General features: G+C 44.1%; 3 protein-coding genes across 6 annotated transcripts; 1 reads left to right on the forward strand and 2 right to left on the reverse strand.

Annotated features, from left to right (window-relative positions):
* Window positions 1-403: 403 nt before the first annotated feature.
* On the reverse strand, window positions 404-1,111 carry dmac1 (distal membrane arm assembly complex 1). Its single transcript, XM_034544970.1, has 2 exons — window positions 700-1,111; window positions 404-622 (listed from the first exon to the last, which is right to left on the reverse strand). The coding sequence occupies exons 1-2, from the start codon at window positions 905-907 to the stop codon at window positions 558-560; spliced, it is 273 nt and encodes a 90-aa protein (XP_034400861.1). The 5' UTR covers window positions 908-1,111; the 3' UTR covers window positions 404-557.
* A 447-nt stretch (window positions 1,112-1,558) lies between these two features.
* Window positions 1,559-6,364, forward strand: btd (biotinidase). Its single transcript, XM_034545128.1, has 6 exons — window positions 1,559-1,988; window positions 2,619-2,768; window positions 3,258-3,406; window positions 3,507-3,684; window positions 3,777-4,343; window positions 4,419-6,364. Exons 1-6 carry the CDS (start codon window positions 1,770-1,772, stop codon window positions 4,689-4,691), a joined length of 1,536 nt encoding a protein of 511 aa, XP_034401019.1. The 5' UTR covers window positions 1,559-1,769; the 3' UTR covers window positions 4,692-6,364.
* On the reverse strand, window positions 4,814-23,006 carry LOC117738937 (serine/threonine-protein phosphatase 6 regulatory ankyrin repeat subunit A). Of its 4 annotated transcripts, none has more exons than XM_034545125.1 (29): window positions 22,863-23,006; window positions 16,349-16,432; window positions 15,118-15,196; window positions 14,183-14,253; window positions 13,070-13,270; window positions 12,898-12,985; window positions 12,583-12,725; window positions 12,288-12,395; window positions 12,082-12,186; window positions 11,436-11,514; window positions 11,225-11,339; window positions 10,959-11,041; window positions 10,814-10,877; window positions 10,578-10,646; window positions 10,317-10,457; window positions 10,088-10,199; window positions 9,896-9,922; window positions 9,504-9,578; window positions 9,162-9,363; window positions 8,918-9,005; window positions 8,671-8,788; window positions 8,348-8,567; window positions 8,173-8,260; window positions 8,005-8,088; window positions 7,754-7,902; window positions 7,583-7,665; window positions 7,262-7,344; window positions 7,066-7,157; window positions 4,814-6,210 (listed from the first exon to the last, which is right to left on the reverse strand). In XM_034545125.1, the coding sequence occupies exons 1-29, from the start codon at window positions 22,887-22,889 to the stop codon at window positions 5,912-5,914; spliced, it is 3,177 nt and encodes a 1,058-aa protein (XP_034401016.1). In that variant the 5' UTR covers window positions 22,890-23,006; the 3' UTR covers window positions 4,814-5,911. The 4 variants fall into 4 exon arrangements, with proteins under 4 accessions (XP_034401016.1, XP_034401015.1, XP_034401017.1 ...); XM_034545124.1 differs by lacking the exon at window positions 22,863-23,006 and adding an exon at window positions 18,261-19,949; XM_034545126.1 differs by lacking the exon at window positions 14,183-14,253 and having other exon boundaries at window positions 22,863-22,977.
* Between the last annotated feature and the right edge of the window lie 36 nt (window positions 23,007-23,042).

Below are 23,042 nucleotides of genomic sequence, written 5' to 3' on the forward strand. Positions count from 1 at the left end.
TAGCAGCTAAAAGGCCTCATATTAGACAGACAACTGCTATCAAATCATCTCTTTGCTGTCTAGTTTAGATATTTACTCTTTATCTTGTAAGAACAGGTCTCTTTTCTACTAATTAGTTTTTTGTGGAGCAAAAAAAAAAAGTTAATACCTCGGAAGGACTTGAAGCAAATGTCCCTACTTCCACAATTCCTTTTTCCTTAATGGTGTAGTTATTCTTAGAGCTTTGTTTAACATGCTTAAGATGTCAATAACTCAAGATTAAATAATAGAATTTAGTGGGGGTTTTCTAGTAATGATTCCAAAAGTAAGTTTGTGCTTATTGGTATGGATACAATGGTTCATGCATTAAACTGTAAGAAATAACTAACACATTGTTCAATGATGACAGATTTAAAATGGTCTCTTTGATTAAATATATGATATTTTTAATTCAACCAATCACGAGCTTCCAATATGGTCGGACCCTTGGTCAACCCTATACACACTTCTTTAACTGGGTGTCATATTGTCCATAAACATCTCGGAGACAGTTTGAAGGTTTATTCCGTTAACAGCCGTCACGTCTTCTTCTGCGATTTTCCTACCGGGTCTGCGAGGATGACGAGTCCCCACGCAGCCAAACCTGAAAGGTACAATCCGGTGCATTACTTCAAAAGACGTCATACCTATAAGTTAAAGCAACGTCGTTGGGTAACTCACAAGCAGCGAATGTGATCTGCGCCACCGTGCCCATGGAGGTCGGCCCGCCTTGTCGCATCACTTTCCGGGCGGCGTTGTACACATACGCTCCAGACAGGATCAATCCGCCGCCGGAGATGACCCGACAGCTCCAGCAGCTCCTAAACTTCTGGCTGTTTGACCCGGGGGCGTCTCCTCCTGCTGCCGGCGCCTCTGGTGCTGTTGACATTGTACTACAGGGCGCGTGCTAATGCGAATAGACTTTCTGGTCAAACACGTACGGTGACGTCAGAAAACATGAGAGAACAAAATTAACATTAGTCCGTTTCTCGAAATGAGCCTCGTGTGTTTAAACAAGTCGTTCACTTTAAGTACAAAGTCACGAGAAAATGTTATGCTGGTTGTAGAAAGAGCATCAAGATTTGTAAAGAGGTTCCGGGTTATGTTAGTGTTTCCTGTCTTGTGTTTTTCAAAATAAAAGTTGTATAGATGTGTTATTTTACCCCTCATGGGGACATTCTTTCGCTACAGCAGCATTTCTACAAACAAGTAAAGTAATATTAAAATGCACTATATACAGAAAATATATTAGAATAATATATAATTAATAAACAAACAACAAACTATATTGTTATGATATAGGGACAGGGATAACAATAGTTACAGATTGTAAAGCCCTCTGAGGCTAATTTGTGATATTGGGCTGTACAAAATAAACTGAATTTAATTTAATGATATAGTTGAGTGATGGATTTGGCCAGAGGTGATTTATTATAAAGTCGTATTGCACTGGGCAGGAATGATGTCCTGTATCTGTCCTTTTCTTTGTGAGTTTATTTCTCGCCGCTAGGTTGCTAATTATTTTGTGGGATCCCTTCATGGCAGGACAAGTAGATACGTGTTTGACCTGCTGCACAAATTACGATCGTGTGGATCAAGATGTACAGTGAAGACATTCATATTTCGCATGGGGAGTGTATCACCTAAACCAGAGGATCAGCTGATCACTAAAAGGACTCCTGACCCCTGAGAGGCGATGGTGTAACTAGTGCGTCCGGATAACATCAGTCGTGGCTCTCGGGGAAGAAACAATGCTTTTGCTGGTTTTCGTTTTTGTCCGTTTCTCTCTGGCGTCGTCAGTCGGTCAGACGGAGCCAGCCGTGGACTCCTGGTACGTCGCCGCTGTGTATGAGCACAACGTGATCCTGAACCCGGAGCCCCGGGTCCCCTTGTCCCGCCTCGCTGCCCTGCGGCACATGCAGAGAAACCTGGACATCTACGAAGAGCAGGCTGCCCGGGCCGCTCAGCTGGTACGGGCTGCTCAGGATTACATGTTTACTATTTCAGTCAAAGAAACCTTCTTGCTTATTGTTCACGTCATAAATGACACTTCTGTTTATCCAGCATCCATATCCTTGAAAGTAAGGAAGAAAAGCAACACAATTGGGCTTCAAATGACGTTAACTCAAAGTCAAACTTCACAATTCTTCCTGACAATATTACATTAATGTGAATGTATAACGTTGTACTGTATTAGTCTGTGGACCGTTGATGTAAAGCCTCAGATGTCATTAACATTCGCACCAATACTGGACATTGCAGTCTTCTTTCTCCTCCCTTTTTATATATTTTAAATATATATTACTTTTAGTAATATTGCAGTTACCTGAGCCCACTAAATATAACATAATTAAAGTTTCCCCGGCAGCAGAAAGAAATCTCTCATATTAGACAAACCACTAACTGATATGTAAGTTTCTGTGTGATCTGTGACATTAAAAAGCATCTGTCAGTATGATAAACAAGAATTAAGTCTGACATCAGGATAGGTTGTATTTCTCTGTATGTGCATCCATCTGTCAGATGGATGCACATTTATTGTCACACATTAAAGTACAGAACTTCAGTAGAGTACACATACTGCGCACTCATCTCTTCAGGATGCCCAGATCCTGGTGTTTCCAGAAGATGGTCTTCAGGGTTTTAACTTCAGCCGTTCGTCCATCTCTGGCTACCTAGAAACCATTCCTGACCCCCAGCAGGAGAGCTGGAACCCCTGCACAGAACCAGGCGAACACAACAACACAGAGGTGCAGGATCACATTTGATGTTATTGTGTGATGTAAACATAATTACGTGAACACCGGTTTAAACCTGTGCATGTGCAAACACACGTTTAGTATGATAGTCAATTGCTGTCCATCATCTTGTTTACACATTTACAGTCATGTTAAGTTGATGATCTGATATCAGATATCCCCATTAATCAGAGCTGTTCAGGCAGCGGGAGGTTACAGGGTTCAGTGAGGAGAGAAAAGGAGAGCGGAGAAGGAGAGAGGAGCAAGTGGGGTTTGGCTTGTCTGGTTCGGGGTTGGGACTTCCCTAAAGTTATGAGGAAAACCCAGAACTTGTTGGACTAATTTATTCCTTATCATACACCCACGTCGCTTACATTATTATTGAACAGGCATTCTGACATGATACACGTACATGGAGACAACACTAGGCTGCTCAGGCCTTCACTCGTGCAACACCAGTCTGTTAATATAATCACATTTGAGTGTGGCTGTGTTTCACAGGTTCTCCAGCGTTTGAGCTGCATGGCCCGTCGTTACGACCTCTACTTGGTGGCCAACATGGCTGACCTGCAGCCCTGCCCCCTGAAGACCGCCCCCTCCTCCTGTCCATCTGATGGACGCTGGCAGTTCAACACAAACGTGGTTTTCAGGTACAATTCAATAAAAGTAGTTTAGCTGAAGTCCAGCAAGTGGACGGATGCATAATTCCCTCGTCTATGGGAACGGTTTACAGAATATTCTTTCATTCAGGTCAGATGGCCAGCTGGTGGCGCGCTACCATAAACACAACCTCTACTTTGAGGAGGCCTTCGACACTCCGCCACAACCTGAGATCATAACATTTGATACTCCTTTTGCCGGAAGATTTGGTCTCATCACTTGCTTTGACATCCTGTTCCACAAGCCCACAGTTACCCTGTTGCAGAAGGTAGAAAAATAGCCAACTCTTCACCCAACTCTACATTCCTGTGGTCCGTCTCCTCTTTTCCTCACATCCTCCTCTCCTTGGACCCATTTTAGCATGTTCGTCAGCTGATCTTCCCCACAGCCTGGATGAACCAGCTCCCTCTACTGGACACGATCCAGTTCCAGCAGGCTTTCAGCTTAGGCGCCAATGTCACCCTGCTAGCGGCCAACATTCGTAGTGACCGACTGATCATGACAGGAAGTGGTATCTACACCCCTACTTCTGCCACTTATCACCACGCCCAGAAAGGAGACCCAGAAGAGGGAAGGCTGCTCGTAGCCAGGGTGCCAGTCTTAGACCCACTGTTGATGGGGCAGAGCGTGCTCATGGAGGAGGGGGCAGTTAGGGGTGAGTGTCACAAAGAGAGCTGTTTTGATTCTGCTCCTCCTGAAACTGCCTCTTCGGTTCTTCCCTCCTCCGCCACCTTTGTCGCATCCATGATGTACGACTCATTCACATTTGTCCTCCTAAACGAGACAAGGGGCGAAGTGAACGTGTGTAATGGCACCTTTTGCTGTCACCTACAATACCAGCGGTTACCACCGGGTGGCAGTAAAGAGGTCTACGCATTGGGAGCATTTGCGGGAACACACACAGTAAACGGACGTTACACCCTGCAGGTAAGAAAGAGAAGAATTGGGGCTCCATAACTGCATCATGATGCTCTTGTCACATTTGTCATACATGTGTTGCAGGTTTGTGCACTAGTCCGCTGTGCAGGGTTGGACGCCAGTTCTTGTGGACAGGAAGTCGAAGAGGCAGAGTCAAAAATGGACTTCCTGTTAGAGGGGAGATTTGGGACCAGATACGTGTACCCATCAGTTTTGGTGAACAAGCTGGTCCTGGAGCAGCCAGAGCGCCTGGAAACCACTGCAGATGGCAGAGTGACCATGAAACACTCAAAGATGACTGATGGGCTGCTCACTGCCTTTCTGTACGGACGAATGTATCACCTGGACGATGAATGAACTGATGCCAGGAGAAAAACATCAGACATTTAAAAAAACTGATAAAAAAAAACAACAACTTCTGACCAAGACTGGTAATGACAACTCAGGTGTTGCACACTTGTCTTCTGTCAGAACTGCTATAAATCAAAAACAAATCCCTTTATTTGTTCAATACTTAATCTTTACAAACTTCACCAGTAGCGTTCATCCTCTGCCTGAAAGTTGCTTTTTCTTTTTAAAAAAAAGTAAATATTTATCCATTTTCTCTCGCTGCACACACACACACACACACACACACACACACACACACACACACACACACACACACACACACACACACACACACACACACACACACACACACACACACACACACACACACACACACACACACACACACACACACACACACACACACACACACACACACACACACACACACAGTGTCAGCCACTTTCCCCAGTCTCTTGTACAGTACACAGTCATTGAGTAGTTACAGCATTGCAAGTTAAAAGTTCCTTAAGCAGCTAATTCGGGTCATCTATCAAATGACTCCTGGACCAATCATAAAGTAAATGCGTCTGACAGTCACCTGCTGTCCTGATCAGTTCCCATGGATTCAGTCTCCACTTTGAACACATTTATACGATTAAATAATGACTTCTCCAAGGAATTGACAAGTGGTGAACACTGACGCAGCATTAGCAATGTGCATGAGTGACAGCCATCAGTGTCTGCCATGAATAAAAACTCAAGTACAGAAGGGAAAACAGTAATCAATCTCCTGGTCCCATAAGATTATCATCTGTTTCTTTCTTTAGACAATCGGTCCTCTGAGCGTCTCTCCAGTAGACGCTCTTCTAGTGTTAATTGAAGGAAAAACTCTGAAAAGGCTTAAAACCACTCCAAAAAGTATCAGCAAAGAGGAGATACTTAATTTAAAAAGGAAAACATTGCTTGAAAATTAAAAAGACACTGGCCATGTTACTGACCCTACAGTGATGGTGTCTGAGATAAACATAGTGTGTATTGACCTTATTATTATTTTTCACCCCGTGGGTATGCACTTTTTTGGAACAAAGGTTATTTTTAGATTTCAAGAAGCTTACCTAAAAATAATCTGCACACTGGCTCTATTTTCTCCCTCTTTTAGTTCCTTGTCAGTGATCTATTAAGGCTCCTGAGTGGCTGGCTAGCTTGTCAGTAGTGTGGGACTCTGTCCAATAGCAGACATGTCCTCAGTATGTTTCCGAATCGGAGTCATTCAGTTCATTATCGCCAGAGACGGAGGTCAGCGGCCGCTCCGGTTTGCAGTATGAAGCATGGTCAGGCCTCAGAGAGGGAGGGGCATCAAAGGCCACGCCTTTGGAGACGTGGTTGTTGGTGGGGTGGTGGTTGATGACTGTCTGAGTGAGAGAGTGCGCAGGCGAAGCTGCTATGGTGACCATAGGGGAGGTGGGCATCATGGAGTTGAGGATGAGTGCTAGACAGTCGGCCACGTCACGATTGGGAGCGCAGGCCAGAGCAGGAGTGTAACCTAAGGATCAGAGAGTTCAAAATAGAATTACCGCCTCGTGGTCGTATGCCTCCAACAAGTCAAGTTCACAAGGTCACCCTCGAAAAAGAGATTTGTAATCAATGGGATTCATCTGGTTAAATAAAGGTTTAAATAAAATACATTTTAAAAAGTTGCAGTTTATACCCATATATTTTCTAAATGTCATTACATCATCATTGTATCCTCCTCGAATTTGTGTGAAATTGGCATAATTTGCATATTAATTCTTGTGAGGTCAAGGTGACCTTGGCCTTTGATCACCAAATTCCAATCAGTTCATCCTTTAGCCCAAGTGGGTGTTTGTTCCTTTAAATATATCTTTCATGAGACATAAATGGTAAACATACAGAAGGACGGACAACCCAAAAGCATAAAACCTCTGGTAAAGAATATAGTCATAAAAACGTCATGGTGTGCTATGAAAACGTCATAGTATATACAGTAAATGTGTCCCTATTGGTTTTCAAAGCCATTATTATACAGAAACAAATATACATAGCAGCATTCAGATAGAAAAGTATCCTACACATGACAACATACAGATAATAAGTACACAACATGGTCATGATGAGGGCAGCGATTGCAGAAGGAATAAAACTTCTGCTAAAGTAACATCTTCTCCAACTAACAGCTGACAGCAGCAAGACGGAGCATACGTACAGTCATGAAAAAGTCACATTAGCATAGGACCATTGTTTGGCGAAAAAGAATCAGTAAAAGTCATCATATAACATGTTGAAAAAATTCACTGTAGTATGTAAAATAAAATCATCAAAGTGTGTGTGTGTGTGTGTGAGAGAGAGAGAGAGACACAGCAGAAAGATGATGGCTGACCGTTCTCGTCCACTGCTAAAACACTGGCTCCTTTCCTCAGCAGCTCCTGGACCACCACTGTCAATCCCTTCTTAGCTGCTACATGCAAGGGCCTGAAAGAAAGGGGAGGGAGATTTTATAATGCATCCAGTCCGACCGGAGTAGATTACCCAACAGCACAGCTAAATGTTCGCCTGGGCCGAGCAACACTACGTACGTCTGGAGAGCAGTGTTGGTGCAGTTGATGAGGTTCTTATCGCTGATCTTCTCCAGAATCAACAAGGCACTCGTCTCATGACCCTCACAGGAACAGAGAGCAACAAAGTAAGAAATATAAAATAAGTATAATCATGGCCGTCTTGCACAATCTGGCTTGATCAAATTCATGAGTTGTCCCTAATTTATTGTCTCTTTTGTACATTTAACATGTGTACCCATGGTTTATCTTTAATTCCCTTTTCAAGACATGGATGTATATTATTTGTATGCATAACGGATCTTCTTGAACGCATTTCCTGTCTCTGTAAGTGGTTGTTACCTTGCTGCAAGCCAAATGTAAAGCGGTGTTCCTGTTTGTATCCTGTAGTGTAAAGTCTGCTTTCGCACTGCTCACCAACATCTCTGAAACACATAAATGGCAATGGTTACATGTCAAAGGTTTAGAGACGAACGGCCAACAGTGAATCTAAGTGTCAATGGGAGTACTGACCCACAGTATTGGTCTGTCCGTTTAGAGCTGCCATCATCAGCGGTGTGCTGCTTATGAGTGTGTCAACTATGTTTGCTTGAGCTCCCTGGCTCAGCAGAAGGGAAACACACTCCACGTGGTTGGAAAAAGCTGCGGCATGAAGGGGGGTCCTGCATTGACACACACACACACACAGTTGACAATATACCGGCAGAGTTTGTGCTCCCTCCAAACATCTTATCATCATCATCATCATCATCATCAGCTCTCACCTGCCCTTGGAGTCAGTGGTGTTGACAATAGTTGTGCCCAGAGAGTCAATTAACATCTCAGCCACTCCCTCATTGTCGCTCATACTGAAATACACAACCCACACTGTCACATACCATCAGACTAACAGCTATCGACATAAAAACATGAATTGGCACACATCGTCTTACACGGCACAGTGCAGTGGACTGAAAGAGTTGCCCTTAATCTTCTTGAACACCTCTTGGTCTAACAACACCTCCACGCAGGCATCATATCCTAGGAAAACAAAGGGAGGGACGGACATGAATACTGCTTTGCTGTGGTTTCACACAGAACAGACATGATTCTCGAGTGTCCCTGTACCGTTGTAGCAGGCCCAGTGCAGTGGTGTGTAGCCCTGGTTGTCAGTGAGGTGTGTGTGTGAGGTGGTGCTGGTGGTGGCCTGCAGAAGGGCCCCCAGGACACCCACACGGCCACAGGCGGACGCCAGGTGAACAGGGGAGCGGCCCAGGATGTCTCTGACACACACACTGGCCCCACGCTGTAGGAGAGCCTCCACACTCTCCTCCTGGCCTGTCACCGCCTGTGTGAAAATTAAGAAAGCGGAAAATTATATTTGTACAAATAGTATAACAAAATATTATATATAAAAATGTCATATTAGTGAGTGCATGTGAATGTCTCACCCCTCGGTGGAGGGCCGTCCTCCCCCAGCGGTCCTGATTGTCGACACTGGCTCCTTGACTGAGCAGAGAGTACACACACTCTGTGTGTCCATTCAGTACTGCCAACATCAGAGGAGTCCTGTACACAGTGTGGAAATATGATATGAAATATATTTATTTATTTATATATTCATGAAACAAGTTAAAGTAATCTTCTCAAACAAAAGAATAGCAAATTAAGCCACTTGTTGTCGGTGTACACACTCACTGTCCATTGGCGTCTTGTACATCCACATTAATGTGTTGGTCGTTGGTGCTCATGAGCAGGCGCAGGCACTCTGGGTGGCCATTCATAGCTACAACACACACACACACACATGCACACACACACTGTGTGACTTTCTTTTTCTAAAGCAACAGCATGTTTCCATTTTATTGCCAGAAAAGAATCCTCAGTCATGTGAAGGTGTTGCATCCAAACATGTTTTTGTGGTTGTATGTGTGTGGTATACCTGCAGCATGTATGGCTGTCTTCTTCTGTGTATAGTCACTGGTCATGGGGGAGGAGCCATGGTGCAGCAGCATAGAGACACACTCCTGGTGACCCTTGGAGCAGGCCAGGCTGAGGGGGGTTCGGCCTTCTGGGCTGCAAACATCCACTTCCAACAGGGACGACAAGAGAACCTCTAAAGCTCCACAGTGTCCATGGTAAGCCTAAACCAATGGAAGACAATTCTTTTATGTCTGATGGTAACAGCCATGGCAGAGACGTAGGAATCCTGTATGTGAGAGAGACAAACAAACCAAATACAGACACACTGTATTGTAAGACACCACCCACATCTTGAACTCACCGCCAGGTGGAGCGGACTGACGGGGGCCTGGCTCTCTGAGTCACTCATGATGTCTGTTCCAGATGTCTCCATTAACTGAAACAGAGAGATTCCCATATTACTATTAGATACATTTGTAGATATAGCAAGTTGCACAGAAATTAGGTCATGGTCACCCTGCTGCATTTGGTCCAAATGTATTGAAGGAGAGATTTGGGGTGTGTGCTACGAGGAGTTTTAGGTTAAAAAGTGTTTGCCTTTCAAATGCATACAACGCTGACCTGCCAATTGTTATCCAACCATTAACAAGATAGAAGAGTTTTCACAGTAGCTGATGATCTAACCACTCTGTTCCCCATTTGTCCAACAGAGGGAGCTACGCACAAAAAAAACCAGTCAATGTCAGGGCTCACCACATCAAGAGGTGTCTCACTTGCCATCTGAAAGAAACACAGACAAAGGCTGTTTATGATACTATGACAAGTGTATTTGTGTGCTGTCGTTTTCTCATCAGTTAAAAAAATCTTTTAGCACATGGAGGTGTTCAGATTTTCTGACCGTCTGTAGGACATGCGACCTATGTGTCACCAGGTAGCTGTACACACCAGTTCCAGGCAGAGTGTGCGTCCATAAGCTGAGGCATAGTGCACAGCACTGTAACCCTGTTTGTCTCTCATTCCTGGATAGGCATCGTTCCTCAACAGGTACTCCACACATCTGACAAAGACCAAAGAGAGGAGAATATTGTTTAAACCATTGTCTCACACAGGAGTATGTGTTACACTTTGATACTTAACTATGAACTTTATCAGTTAAACACAGAGTAGAACGTACTTTCCATCTGTGTCAGCTGCAGCAGCGTAGTGCAGGGGGCTGCAGCCTCTCTGGTCCAGCTCATTGATGCTTGCCCCAGAGCCCACCAAGGCAAACACACAGTGGTAGTTACAGTTGGCTGATGCATAGTGTAGTGGAGTCCTAGAATGATCAGAGTCAATAACAGCTATTATTTATGCCAGCGAGGACTTCATACTCCAAACTGTGGTCAAAAGTCTTCCTCGGTTTTCAGACCTTTATTAAACTACATTCTTGGCTCACCTTCCAAAGTTGTCTTTCCTGTTAAAGTCCGCTCCAATGTTTAATAGCAGGTTCAGACACTCCAGGTTCCTGGTTGGAGAGACAGATTCAACTGTGATGTTTTGCCAACATACCAGTCTATTGTAATCAAGTGCACAGATAATATTTCAATGCGGAAGAGAGATGAAAAACAAAAACAAAGGGTGAATACCGTTGAATAAGGAACAAAGAAAAGCCTTAAAGGAATGATGACTCACCCTCCAGCTGCAGCAGCATGTAGACAGGACCTTCCAAAGTCATCAGGGGTGTCCATGTCAAACCCTGCGGAAATATGTTATCAGCATCAATTAGGACGTCAACAAGGTATTTCCAGTGACAAGAATGGTGTCAGCATGAACGTACCTGAGGATAGCAGCTTCCTGCAGCAATCCGAGAAGCCGCTAAGAGCTGCCAGATGTAGAGGGAACATCCCATGAATGCCTCTCCTGAAAAAACATGAAGGCAAAGAAGGCAAGCCATCACAAGGTGTAAGATGCAAGAGAGCATGGGTGCATTATCGATGAGGAAAATGGTTCTATTTTTTTATTTGTGCGTCTTATCATTAAAGCACATATTATATTCAGTGGGAAGCTAGATGGACAGATGGTGAAATATCAATTGTTACTAACTTGGCGGTGTTGGCTCCGTGTTTGATGAGAGCTGTGATGATGAGCTCATGGCCATAGCGGGCAGAGATGTGAATGGCAGTGTTTCTGCTCTTGTCCTCACAATCGATCTCGGCTCCTACGCACACATTTAAAAAAAGAAAAAAAGGGTATTATGTATGTATTTCCATTAAAACACTCACTGAAGCAGACAGCACACTGCAGGGGCTCTCACCATTTTGAATGAGGGCCTGAGAGCAGGAGAACCTTCCATGGGTAGCTGCCATGTGAAGGGGGGTTTTACCATCCTTACTCTGGACAGATGGAGGAGAGACAGTGGAGGTAAGACGAGCGGTACAAAGACGATGAACATGATGTCTGTTGAATTTAGACCTGTACAGTATATCAGAGCTGCAGTGCATGTAGATTGGCATTTACAGTAAGTGCAAGTGTGGGAAGCTGACTCTGATGAAATACTGTAGTGTAAGAAAGCGAAGCATGAACAGAAGCTATCTTAGACCCCCTTATGGACCACACACACACACCCATATATTCCCTGAGCAGCTTGCAGCCTCAGGGAGCCACCCCCTCCCCTGTCATCTTCCATATGGCCTTGCATCTTGAGGCTGTGGGGGCTTAATATCAGTTTCCATCACTGCTACCAAAGTGTTAACCACACTGTCATTTCAAGTTTCTACTAGATATGGGCAGCAAACAGATGAGGACACAGGCTTCTTATCTCTGTTCTTTTGATGATATATAGGCCTACAGTTGATGAATACAGTCAATTTAACTGTACCAATAAGAATGCAAATACCTTTTATCAGCTAAATTTGTCTGTTTCAGTGTTTGTGTGAAAGTGTATCTTCATATGAACACACCCGCATGTTGATGTGAGCGCCGTGGGCCAACAGCAGCTCCTGGCACAGCGCCCCCTGGCGTGAGGAGGAGGCAAAGTGGAGAGCAGAAAACCCCCTCTCATTCACCTGAAGCAAGGTACCAAACAAAACCATTAAACACACACAATCATCACCCACATACTATCTTGCACAAGGACACACGCACGCACGCACACACAAACACACACCTGGTTGACATTGGCCCCCGCCTCGATGAGCTCACTGACCACCACGTCCTGTCCATTGTAACAGGCCAAATGGAGCGGCGTGTTGCCATAGCTGTTCACCTCATTGATCTATACAAGGTGAGAAGTAGTGTTATTCTCTAGCGATGCCATAGCCTGTATAGCTACAATTGAAGATTTAGCTGGGTCAAAGGGCAGGACCCTTTGACCCAGCTAAATCTTCAATTGTATATTGAATATATATTGTATATATATTGCACATTATATACTGCATGCGTATTTGTGTGTCTGTACTGACGTGGACCCCTAGGCTGAGCAGGTAGTGCACTGTGCTGCTCATGCCACTGGAAGCGGCTGCATGGAGCGGAGTGTAGGCTTTTTTGTCCTTACAGTCAACCTCTGCTCCACTGGCCACCAATAACTTCACCACCTCCAGGTGACCTGAAACAGAGGAAGGCAGAAAATGTTATGGTGACGTTAATTTAACAACCGGCAGGTCAAGCCTTGTTCATTTTGACATGTACTATTTGAAGTGACTAGGGAGGGAGGGAGAGAGATAGGCTTCATTTAGTCAGATAAAGCATTCAAAACCATACAATAAAAACAGGCTCACCCATGTAGGCTGCCCAGTGGATGGCCCTCCTGTCCTTCTTGTCAAATGCATTAATGTTTGCTCCTCTGGACAGCAGCAACTTCACCATCTATTACACAAAAGCAAATGAACTAGATGTTATTTGACATGACATGCATGCCAGTGTCTCTGTGTGTGTCTTCAGGAAACTCACCTCTACGTGTCCACTGAAGGCAGCGTGGTGCAAGGCAGTGCGTCCCGCCCGGTCAGACACATTGACGTTGCTAAGCAGCGGGACCAGAGCCTCGGCACAGCGCACCGCCTTGTTGCTCGCTGCGACATGGAGCGGCGTCTGCCAGTTCTTGTCCCGGGCGTTAACATCTGCACTGTGCTTCAGCAACACTGCCACTGCATCCTGGGTGGACAGTGAGCATGGGTCAGTGTGCAGACAGAGGTATTCTTTAAAATGCCTCAGTGTACTAACAAAGTACATGCCAATGTGCGCAGGTGGCTATGCGTGGGTGGTTATAAAAGTCTTTGCTTCAGGGTCTTTCATGCCGACAATAGCACTGAGAAGGAGAACAAACGCAAGGGGCTGTGTTAGCGTTGGCATATTGCCCAGGACCAAGCCAAGCAGAATAGGTGAAGAGATTTTGAAGGTTTATCAAATACCAACACACTGCACAGTGGTTATGCAATTTTAGCCCTTTAAGGCCAGATTGTACAAATCTGGAAACATTATCTCGGCAGCAATATTTTCTTTGTATCTCGTGCCCGTAAGGTAGCTCCAAGGTATTCTATCTATGTGTGTTGCTGCACTAATCTAATCTTTCTAAGGGAAAAGGTCTGCCTTTTTGTTACACTGCTATTGTCAGTGGGAGGGCCACTATGGAGACTTATTATTGTCCTTCTTGTCAAATGCATTAATGTTGGCTCCTCTGAAGAGCAACAACTTTACCATTTATCGCAGAAAAGTACATTAACTAGATATTGACATGTATAATATGTATGTGCCTCTGTGTGTGTCTACAGGAGATCCACCTCTACATGTCCACTGAAAGCAACGTGGGGCACTAACCTGTGTTTTCTCACTGAAATTAAAGAAGTCTGCATTTTTGTTGGAGTACTATTGTCAGTGGGAAAGACCCCAGCATAGGGTTGAGTTTGTCTTTTCAAACAGGGGCTTCTCAAAGGTTTGAAAAGCTGTAAGTACCTAATTATGAGACTCATCCCATAGCTGCTGAGGACTGCGGTTATAGTCACAGAATTAGTCATCACAGTACATATTAATTAGCATTAACATTGTGTTTGCGTAATAATGTGTTACCTCACTACAAGAGGCGACAGCTCGGTGAAGAGGAGTCAACCACTTGTTATCTTTGGCATTAACTCTGGCTCCTTTGATGAGAGAAGGAGAGTGAGGGAGATAAAGATATCAGAGATATGTCAGACACAGCAAAGACAAACATGGTGGAATCTTTGAAAGATACGTTAAAGGCCCAAGAAGACAAACTAATAGTTTAAAAGGCTTTTCACACTTTCGCTTATGGGAAGAGGGTCTTGTGAGCCAACAGTGCCTGGAAGTTAGAAAACTCCCATGATGCTCTTTGGCACAGCTTGGTGTTAAAATAGCTCTAAAGCTGCACCTGTTGCACATTATTGCGAAACAGTGACCACACACACACACACACACACACACACACACTACGCTTGTATTAGAGTTGGCCCCACCTCCTGATGCTCAGTGGACTTCACAGAAAGTCAAACCCGACTATCAGATGATTGATGAATAACAAATTCATCAAGAGAGGATGACAGTAACAGAGCAGTGAGCGGACACACAGGCAAGGAAACTACTGGGGGAACAGGGAGCTACATTTGGGGGAAAGAAATGAGGAAAAGGTAATAACCTTAAATAGTTAAGGAAAGCACGGCAGGATTTGGGGCATTATGACTCAAATAAAAAAATATATACAATAAATGTGTTTCCATTTTACAAATACATTACTTCCATATACCTCGAAACACTTTACTGTGCAATAAAAACAAATGTAATTGCTCTAAGATACTGACAGGTATTAGGAACAACAATTCAAATTTAGGGGAGCTAACTTGATGCATAGATAAAAAACAGGACCAGGTGGATGCTCACAGCCATTGAGGATGGATAAGTACGCTTTTAAGTAGAAGTGATACTAGAGGTGGATGGATATCAAATCAAATGGATGACTGAAGGGATGGATAGCTGACTGTAGTGTTTACCTGAGAGGATAAGCAGTTCAATGATCTCAGCGTCTCCCAGGTAGGCTGCAGCATGCAAAGGCGTCCTCTTCTCATTGTCCTGAGAAGAGATCCCCAATACAGAATGTAAGCAAGGGCATTATTTCTCTTTTTCACACAAACATTGGCCTTGGAACACAGGCTCACACATCATGAGGGGGTGAAGGCATACATGGCTTGCCCCAAACAAAATCTCTATATATATCTCACACTGTTTCAGACCACAAGAAACATGGGGCTCCAGCCACAAGGAGAAAGATGTCTATCATGTGTTCAATTCAATACACCCTGCTTCTCCCTCTCTCTCTCTCTCTCTCTCTCTCTCTCTCTCTCTCTCTCTCTCTCTCTCTCTCTCTCTCTCTCTGTCTCTCCCTCTCCCTCTGTCTCTGTCTCTCCCTCTCCCTCTGTCTCTCTCTCTCTCTCTCTCTCTCTCTCTGTCTCTGTCTCTGTGTCTCCCTCTCCCTCTGTCTCTCCCTCTCCCTCTCCCTCTGTCTCTCTCTCTCTCTCTCTCTCTGTCTCTGTCTCTGTCTCTGTCTCTGTCTCTCTGTCTCTGTGTCTCTCTCTGTCTCTGTGTCTGTCTCTGTCTCTCTGTCTCTGTGTCTGTCTCTGTCTCTCTGTCTCTGTCTCTCTGTCTCTGTCTCTCTGTCTCTGTCTCTCTGTCTCTCTCTCTCTCTTTTAGTGCAGTAGCGAGCAATAAACCTGGGCTCTAAACAGTCATGTGACTGCAATAGGTCTGGGCTAGTGTTGCTGACTCCAAAAGTTTCAGTGTGATGACTCCAGCACTACAGGGCCACAGAAAAACAGATGGACAGAGAGAGAAACAAAGACTGGGAAAAAAGAATGTGGTATAAACTGAGGAAATGTATTCAGAAGGCCTGGGGACAGAGAGTAAGCGCAACGGAGGAAAAGAGGAAGATATCAGGAGAAGGTTATGTCCTCAAATGATAAGAGAGGGTAATGTTATGTACAGGTCATGTGTCCTGCCCTGATTGACAGCTATATAAGATGGGGAAGCTGCCAGAAGGCACTCTGAGTCAATCGATCAACTGTAAACTGCTGGCTTACTGCTGCTCTCCTTGTTTGTTGTTTTATCTTTCATGGTGTGTGTGTGTGTCGCAACAGTGTTAAAAGCAAATACACGAGTGTGTGGTCAGAACAAAGACATTTATATTGGGAGAATATCAGAGGAAATAGCAAGAAGAGTGTGACTGACCTGAATGTTGACATCCTCTTTCTTGAATATGAGGGAGCGAACTTCATCTGGGTCGACATTGAAGATGGCTCTTAACAGAGACGGCTACAGAGACGAGGAAAAGAAGAGGAAATGCTGATGAACACGACTACATACTCGATTTGCAAGGCAGTCCTTTTCTGTGCCGACAGCCGTGTTATCAGTGTGAGATATGACAGTTACAAATGGGAGAGTCTCACACTGAGACACCATAATCCTGAGCAGGGAGAGAGCCATAGGTTACAAATATCACCAACAACGACGGTAAAGCTGCAGCATGCAACACACAAACACGTGTACACAAAGTACATTTGTTAATCCATAAAGGGTTACAGCTATGCTCTCTTGCCACATGGTGTGAGGTCAGCTGATAGGAATGTAAATAGCATTGCAAAAGACAATTAGGACAATTTTAACACAAGGAAGAGATGCGCATTTTCCCTGAAGGAAGAAGCTAAAAATGAATGACAAATCTCGGAACAACTCTTTAATACTATTTTCATTTATGTCCATTCGTGTGTGATCTGCGACACAAGCATTAGCGCATGGTGCCTCATACTAGGTGGGAATTTGTAAACTGTTGCTCAGCAGGCCTGATAACCTTGATAACGGTGAAGTAACAGTACTGGGTTCAAAATATAGAACTTATAATGTTTTTATATGTAGGATGTCTTTGTGACTTACATTTTATATTATAACCTTGGAACTTTGATGTTAAAAATCAAGGTGAAACTAGTTAATCTACAACAGAACATTTTTGGCCCACATTTTGTATTTATATTTGATCATTGAAAAATAGCTTCATTGCTTTATGTGATAGTCTGCACACTTTGTAGATATTCTGTCACACAGTTTATATTTGCAATTACAATATATTGCTGGACAATAAGCTGCACAACCATAACTTGAGACATATGTATTTCTATTTATACTATATTAACTACACTCTACTTTTAATATCTGATAATTATAGCAGTTTCCTTGTTTCAATATGTTTGGATAATAAAAGATTGTAACTAGGAAATAAGATTGATAATCCCCAATTTACTATAAGTAGTGTTTTTCTTTGTTCTGCAATGTTTAGAATGCACACAAAAAATAAACAAACATAAGAACATTGGCATAATATTGTTGATTTAGGGGAGGTCTGGAGAGCCCCTCTAATTTACAGTATATTGCCATTCCCTCCTTTGTAATCGTTCAAGTACTCCCAAGTCTGTGGAAGTGCTTTGGTCTCATATACACGTTTTTTTAGTACATTGGTATCATGGTGTGGATCTGCTCCTTACTCTCAGCCTCTCAGTTTTCCCCTAACTAAAAATAAGTGGGGCTGTCAGGCATGTTGGCATCTGTCTCATGCCTATTACACCGATGACCACCGCAACTATGTCAGAGATCGGAGAAGGTAGACACAGATTAGGAGAGCAAACCCCGTCATCAGGCCAGGGTCATTCTCTCTGGCTTCCCCCCGCCCATCTTCAAAGAGCTGCTTTCATATGATGTAAAGACTTACGACCATGTTTCAATTGGAGGCTTGCCCGTTGTACAGTCAACACTGCAGACGACAAAGGCCCAGGCCTTACTGATAATCTATACAAACCAGCAGTCATCTCACATGCCAGGCTATATTGGTGATTGTATTTGGTGCTATATTTAGCACAGGATGACAAGTGTTGGCAGTCATTGTGTTTTTATGCAGTGGGATGTGGAACTACATACGTCAGCACAGGTCTAAACTTCATGCCATGTAGGACAAGAGCATTGGTCTGTTTAAAACCCAGGTGAATGCTCTCATTCTCAAAAGAAACTGTAGAACATAAGCATATGCAAAACCTCCGCTGGATCAACAAACTGAAATTAATTAAATGAGGACAAACAATAGCACCCATCTCACCTTCTCCTCCTGAGCAGCAGCCCTTCGAGAAGCATGATGGGATCTGCGGTCTGGAGATGATTTGGGCCGGGGAGGTGGGGGTGAAGAGGAGGGCTCATCCTCCTCCACCTCCTCCAGCACCACGATACACACACGACTTGCCCGTTCTGACCGCATCAGGAACACTCACACACTCACACACACTCACTTACACTCTCTCTCACGCATACACACCTACATACACAGTGTTCCCTCTTACATACATGCCCAATTCAGGGGGACAAAGGTCAGCAATAAATCCCATAAACGGAGTAATTTCCTCGTAAACAAACGCTGCATATCTTCATGTAAAATCCAAATGAGATCCAGCTCTGTCCTCTATCTGTAGGTGTTTCTTTGCAGCATGTCTCCTCTCTCCTCCTCTCTCTATCCAACACTTGCCCTCTCCGTGAGCAGCAGTAGTGGAGACAGCAGGGAATTCCTCTGCGTAATGGTGGCGGTAAGCGGCATGCGGCAGAATGAGCTTTGGCTGCCTAGCAGCGCACAGGAAGCTGCATATCCTCACTGCTGTGCTGCAGCCAGGAACACACACACACACGTCAGATGCAAACACACACAGAGACCCTGTGATTAGCGTAGACGGGGACCGCAGCAGCCAATGTGTGTGGGCATGCGTAGCTCGTTTCAGGCAGACTGCTGAACCCAGCTCTTTCAAAAGAAGAGACAGAGGGAGGGAGGGAGAGAAGGGGGAGGGTAGAGAGAGAGAGGGAGAAAGTGAATGGAAAAGGGAGGGGAGTATGAATAGAAGAGGACAGAGCTAGAATAAGTGTAGGTAGGTACCTCGAGCACTAAAACACAAAGAAACCTAGAGAAGAATAGGGCAAAGGTCGCAGAGGGTGCTAGAGACAGCAATGGCTGCAAACTGACGACAGAAGGTTAACCGAGAAACTAATTGGTTTAAAACCCAGAATGTAAGCGGTTAGAGATTAAGAGGGAATAATACATATTTTGATGCCCGAATGTTATCAGGACCCTTGCTGGCCAGTGCCGATCCACGAGCCCCCTGTGAGTTCATTTAAGTGTAATAACAAAAGTGTAAGTGGAGAGATGATGCTACAGTAGAGAATGACGATGCAGCACTATTGATTCTTTATTGAAAGCCCTGCTACCTGCAGCAAACCACGCCTTGTTGTCTGTTGAGAGCTTCAATACTGACAGGATATCTGAATGTTTACTACTGCATTGTGACTTTCTGATCCTTGCTTTATGGAACCCGCGGTAATACACTCAACAACGCTCTGTTCTTTGGTATTGGACATTGAAGTATCGGTATGAACTAAGCACCGGTGGTCTCCTTATACTTATACACGAGATGACCAAATCTATAAGCTTTAACACACATAGCATGGAAAAAAACAAAACCATGTGGCGTACACTGTTGAATTGTTTTTGGAATTTGCTAAATAAGATTTTAGTGGTTTGCATCTTCATAAAGTTGCTGCTATAGTAGAAGTGGCTTTTACTTTCAAATGTCAGGGAATAAAAGAAAATGGATACCAGAGCGGTTTGTGTATGTGTGTGTGTGTTCCAGTATCGTCTCTGGTGTATTGGCATAGCTTCAAAAGTCCCCATCTCCTCATTATGAAACTGGAACAAACTAGCTTTGCCAGAGAATGTGAGGGTAGTGAACAAGACCAGTCTGTATGTGCATGTCTGTGTGTGTGTGTGTGTGTGTGTGTGTGTGTGTGTGTGTGTGTGTGTGTGTGTGTGTGTGTGTGTGTGTGTGTGTGTGTGTGTGTGTGTGTGTGTGTGTGTGTGTGTCAGTCTCCTTCATATTCAACACAGATCCTAAAAAGAGCAATCTTGCCAAGCCACACAACCCCATTAACTCAAAGGGAGGGACGATGCGAGGGAGGGCGAATGAGAGAGAGTGATTCAGTTGGATGGAGTCTTTCTGCAGGCCTACATTTTGAGTCTCATTAACTTAACATGTATAAACTGAAAATGAAACACAGGCTAACAATTGTTCTTCTCCAACAATCACTGAGTTGCCATTACAGATTTGCCTCAAAGGCACAAACAAAGAATGTTTGGGAAGCAAAGCATATAAACAACCAATGGTTGGTCTATCCCAGTTGCGAGATCTGGGGATACTTTCAGGAACGTAGCCCAAATATGTTTTCAGAGCAGATTGGTTGCCAGGATATTGTCTTTGTGTGTGAACAGTGTGTGCAGAGTTTGCATGTGTTTAAAGTTGTAATCAGGAGCATAGTCAAGCAAGGCAAGCAGGTAGAATAGGCAGGATTTTGTCTGACAACAAAACCTAAATAATCCATCTTGTGATGTGCTTTCTTGAGTCGGGGAGAGAGCTCAAATGCTGCATTAATGAGATGGGACACAAGGAAAACCTAAAGGCGGTGAACTTCAACACCAAGAGGGTTCATGCCCAATATTAGCACAAATACCCACAAATAAAATTACAATACAACTCCTGAGCTATACTTCATGTGAGAGGCCCAACGTGAGCCATGTGTAACAGTATGCAGCTTGCACTGACCTATGCTCTGACCCTGCGACAGGATGTACTGTGTGTAATATAACCCCAGTCCATATAACCCTGTGTGTGTGCTGGGACACATACTAACACAGAAAGCAGCAGTGACGATGGTAACATCTACATTTTCAAGAGAGGGTGATCGGTACTAAAGCTTTGTTGTCTTGGTATTACATGTACTATAATGTATGCATAGACATAGTATATAGTAATATTTTACTTGAAGAGAGGATGAGTCATTAACATTACATGGTTCAAAATTCATACGAGTTAAGTTTGAACACTACATGCCAACATTCTCGCATTCACACAGACTTTCACACACTAATGGCAGAGGCTGCCCTACATCGGGATATAAACTAATGCTCATTTACACACACTCACAGCACAGCTTGTTCAGTATCTTGCCCGGGGACACTACAACATAAAAACAGGAGTAGCCAGGGATTGAACTGCCGATTAGTGGACGGCCTGCTCCACCTTCTGAGCCACAGCAGCCCAGTTGTTCTGTGGAGACTATGCACAATTTACTTGTGCACAAACAAGATGTTACATTGTCCTTTAAGGCTCTTTGGTTAATAGCAAACGCAAACAGAATATAGCTGATGTAAAAAACAAAACAGTGAAGGTGCTCCGCTGTGCTTGACCTTCTGCTTTCATTGATTGAGTTTTCTTAAATGTCTCTACTATCTCTCTCTTGAGGCAGGACCATAGTGTGGTTAGGACACTCTGCATGCAAGGTACAGGATGCCCTCTAGAGGACAACCCGAAGTTTGTTGCCAAAAGGGACACTCACTCTGTCCCTCTAAATTGGACTATTGTTGTCCCTTAGTCCAGTTATGTCAGCAAGCACTACAGAGAACAATGGAAAATAGAGAGGGGGATCCATCCACATACACTTTCGTTTTTTGTTTGCCTCTCAGGAAGACCAGTCAGACCGGGACAGGCCACAGAGCTGCTTTATCATTGACCCACAGTTCATATTTTTACTGAAAGAAATCTTACAATAACCATTCAGGCCAATTCTAAACCAAAATAGTTTATATTTCTAAGCACTTGTTTGTCAAAGTATCTTCAATGAGTGTAACTAACAGTCGTTTTATTTAATCATTATTTAACATTCATATTCATTCATGAATAATTTTGCGTAAAATGTAAACATTTAATGTAAAATGTAATGAATAGAGCCCAACAACATAACGTGTGTGACAACAATGTTTTAATCCACTATTTCGTGACTGATGCATGCATCCACTGCAATGCCCAGTCTATAGCCGCTTGTGGAAACCGTCTAATTCGTGAACACAGCTGGAGAGTTCAGAACCAGCACCACCTGCTATTTTAGTCTGACAGCGGCTCTTATCTCCAGCAACAGGTGACTGCCCACAGCTGCCCCGGAGAGGGAGCTGAAATAGACAGCTGACGAAGCAAACTCCCTGCCTCGGAAATCGGCCCCGGCGGCCAGTTAAATCGGAAACGTGCTTTCCAATTTAAGGAAAGCACGTTTCACTTACTTTAATGGCCCTATAATAGCGTGGTATTATAATAATAATAAAAATAATAACGGAGTCTGGCATGAGTTCAAGTTGCAAACTAGCATTAGCAGATCAAGGCTACCCTGTTAACCTCCAAGATATCCAGCTGTGCTCGCCGGTCCATCGCCGCCAGAAACGGAAACAAACCTCAACAGTCGATAACACCGAAGACTGACAAACGGCCGCGTGACCGTTGCTTTTACGCGAACGTGACCATTTATACCGAAGTGACGTAACGTTAAACGTAACAGGTGACGTGAGTAAGCGAGCTTAACTGGTTACCGCTAGCTAACAGTGTCTCGTTAGCTCGATGGAAGTCAAGTCAACGTTAACTGTAAGAAAGGTAGCCGTATGAAAGCAGTTTACCAGGCTGGTTTCAGTCACGAATGAACGGCAGGTAGCTCAGATGAACAGTCAATATGGCACGGTGTCGACTAAAGTTACACACAAACACACACAACTAGAGAAACGTTCATCAGTGTCACACACAAGTGACCGCTTATTGAGACGTTAGTTCGATGCTGTTGACGTTACCTGGTCTTGTATCTTCAACACAGCCATATTCCCCGTGTGAAACCGAAAGGAGGCAGTAACGTTATTGGTAACTCGCTCGTGCCAGTTACTGTAATTCTACGGCTGAACGAGGAGCGACTCTCGGAGTGAACCGCTGTAGCTTTCTCCCCCCCCCCCCTCTTCCTTCCTGTCGTGTTCACT

The sequence above is a fragment of the Cyclopterus lumpus genome, chromosome 11, assembly GCF_009769545.1.
Source record: "Cyclopterus lumpus isolate fCycLum1 chromosome 11, fCycLum1.pri, whole genome shotgun sequence".
Taxonomy (NCBI): domain Eukaryota; kingdom Metazoa; phylum Chordata; class Actinopteri; order Perciformes; family Cyclopteridae; genus Cyclopterus; species Cyclopterus lumpus.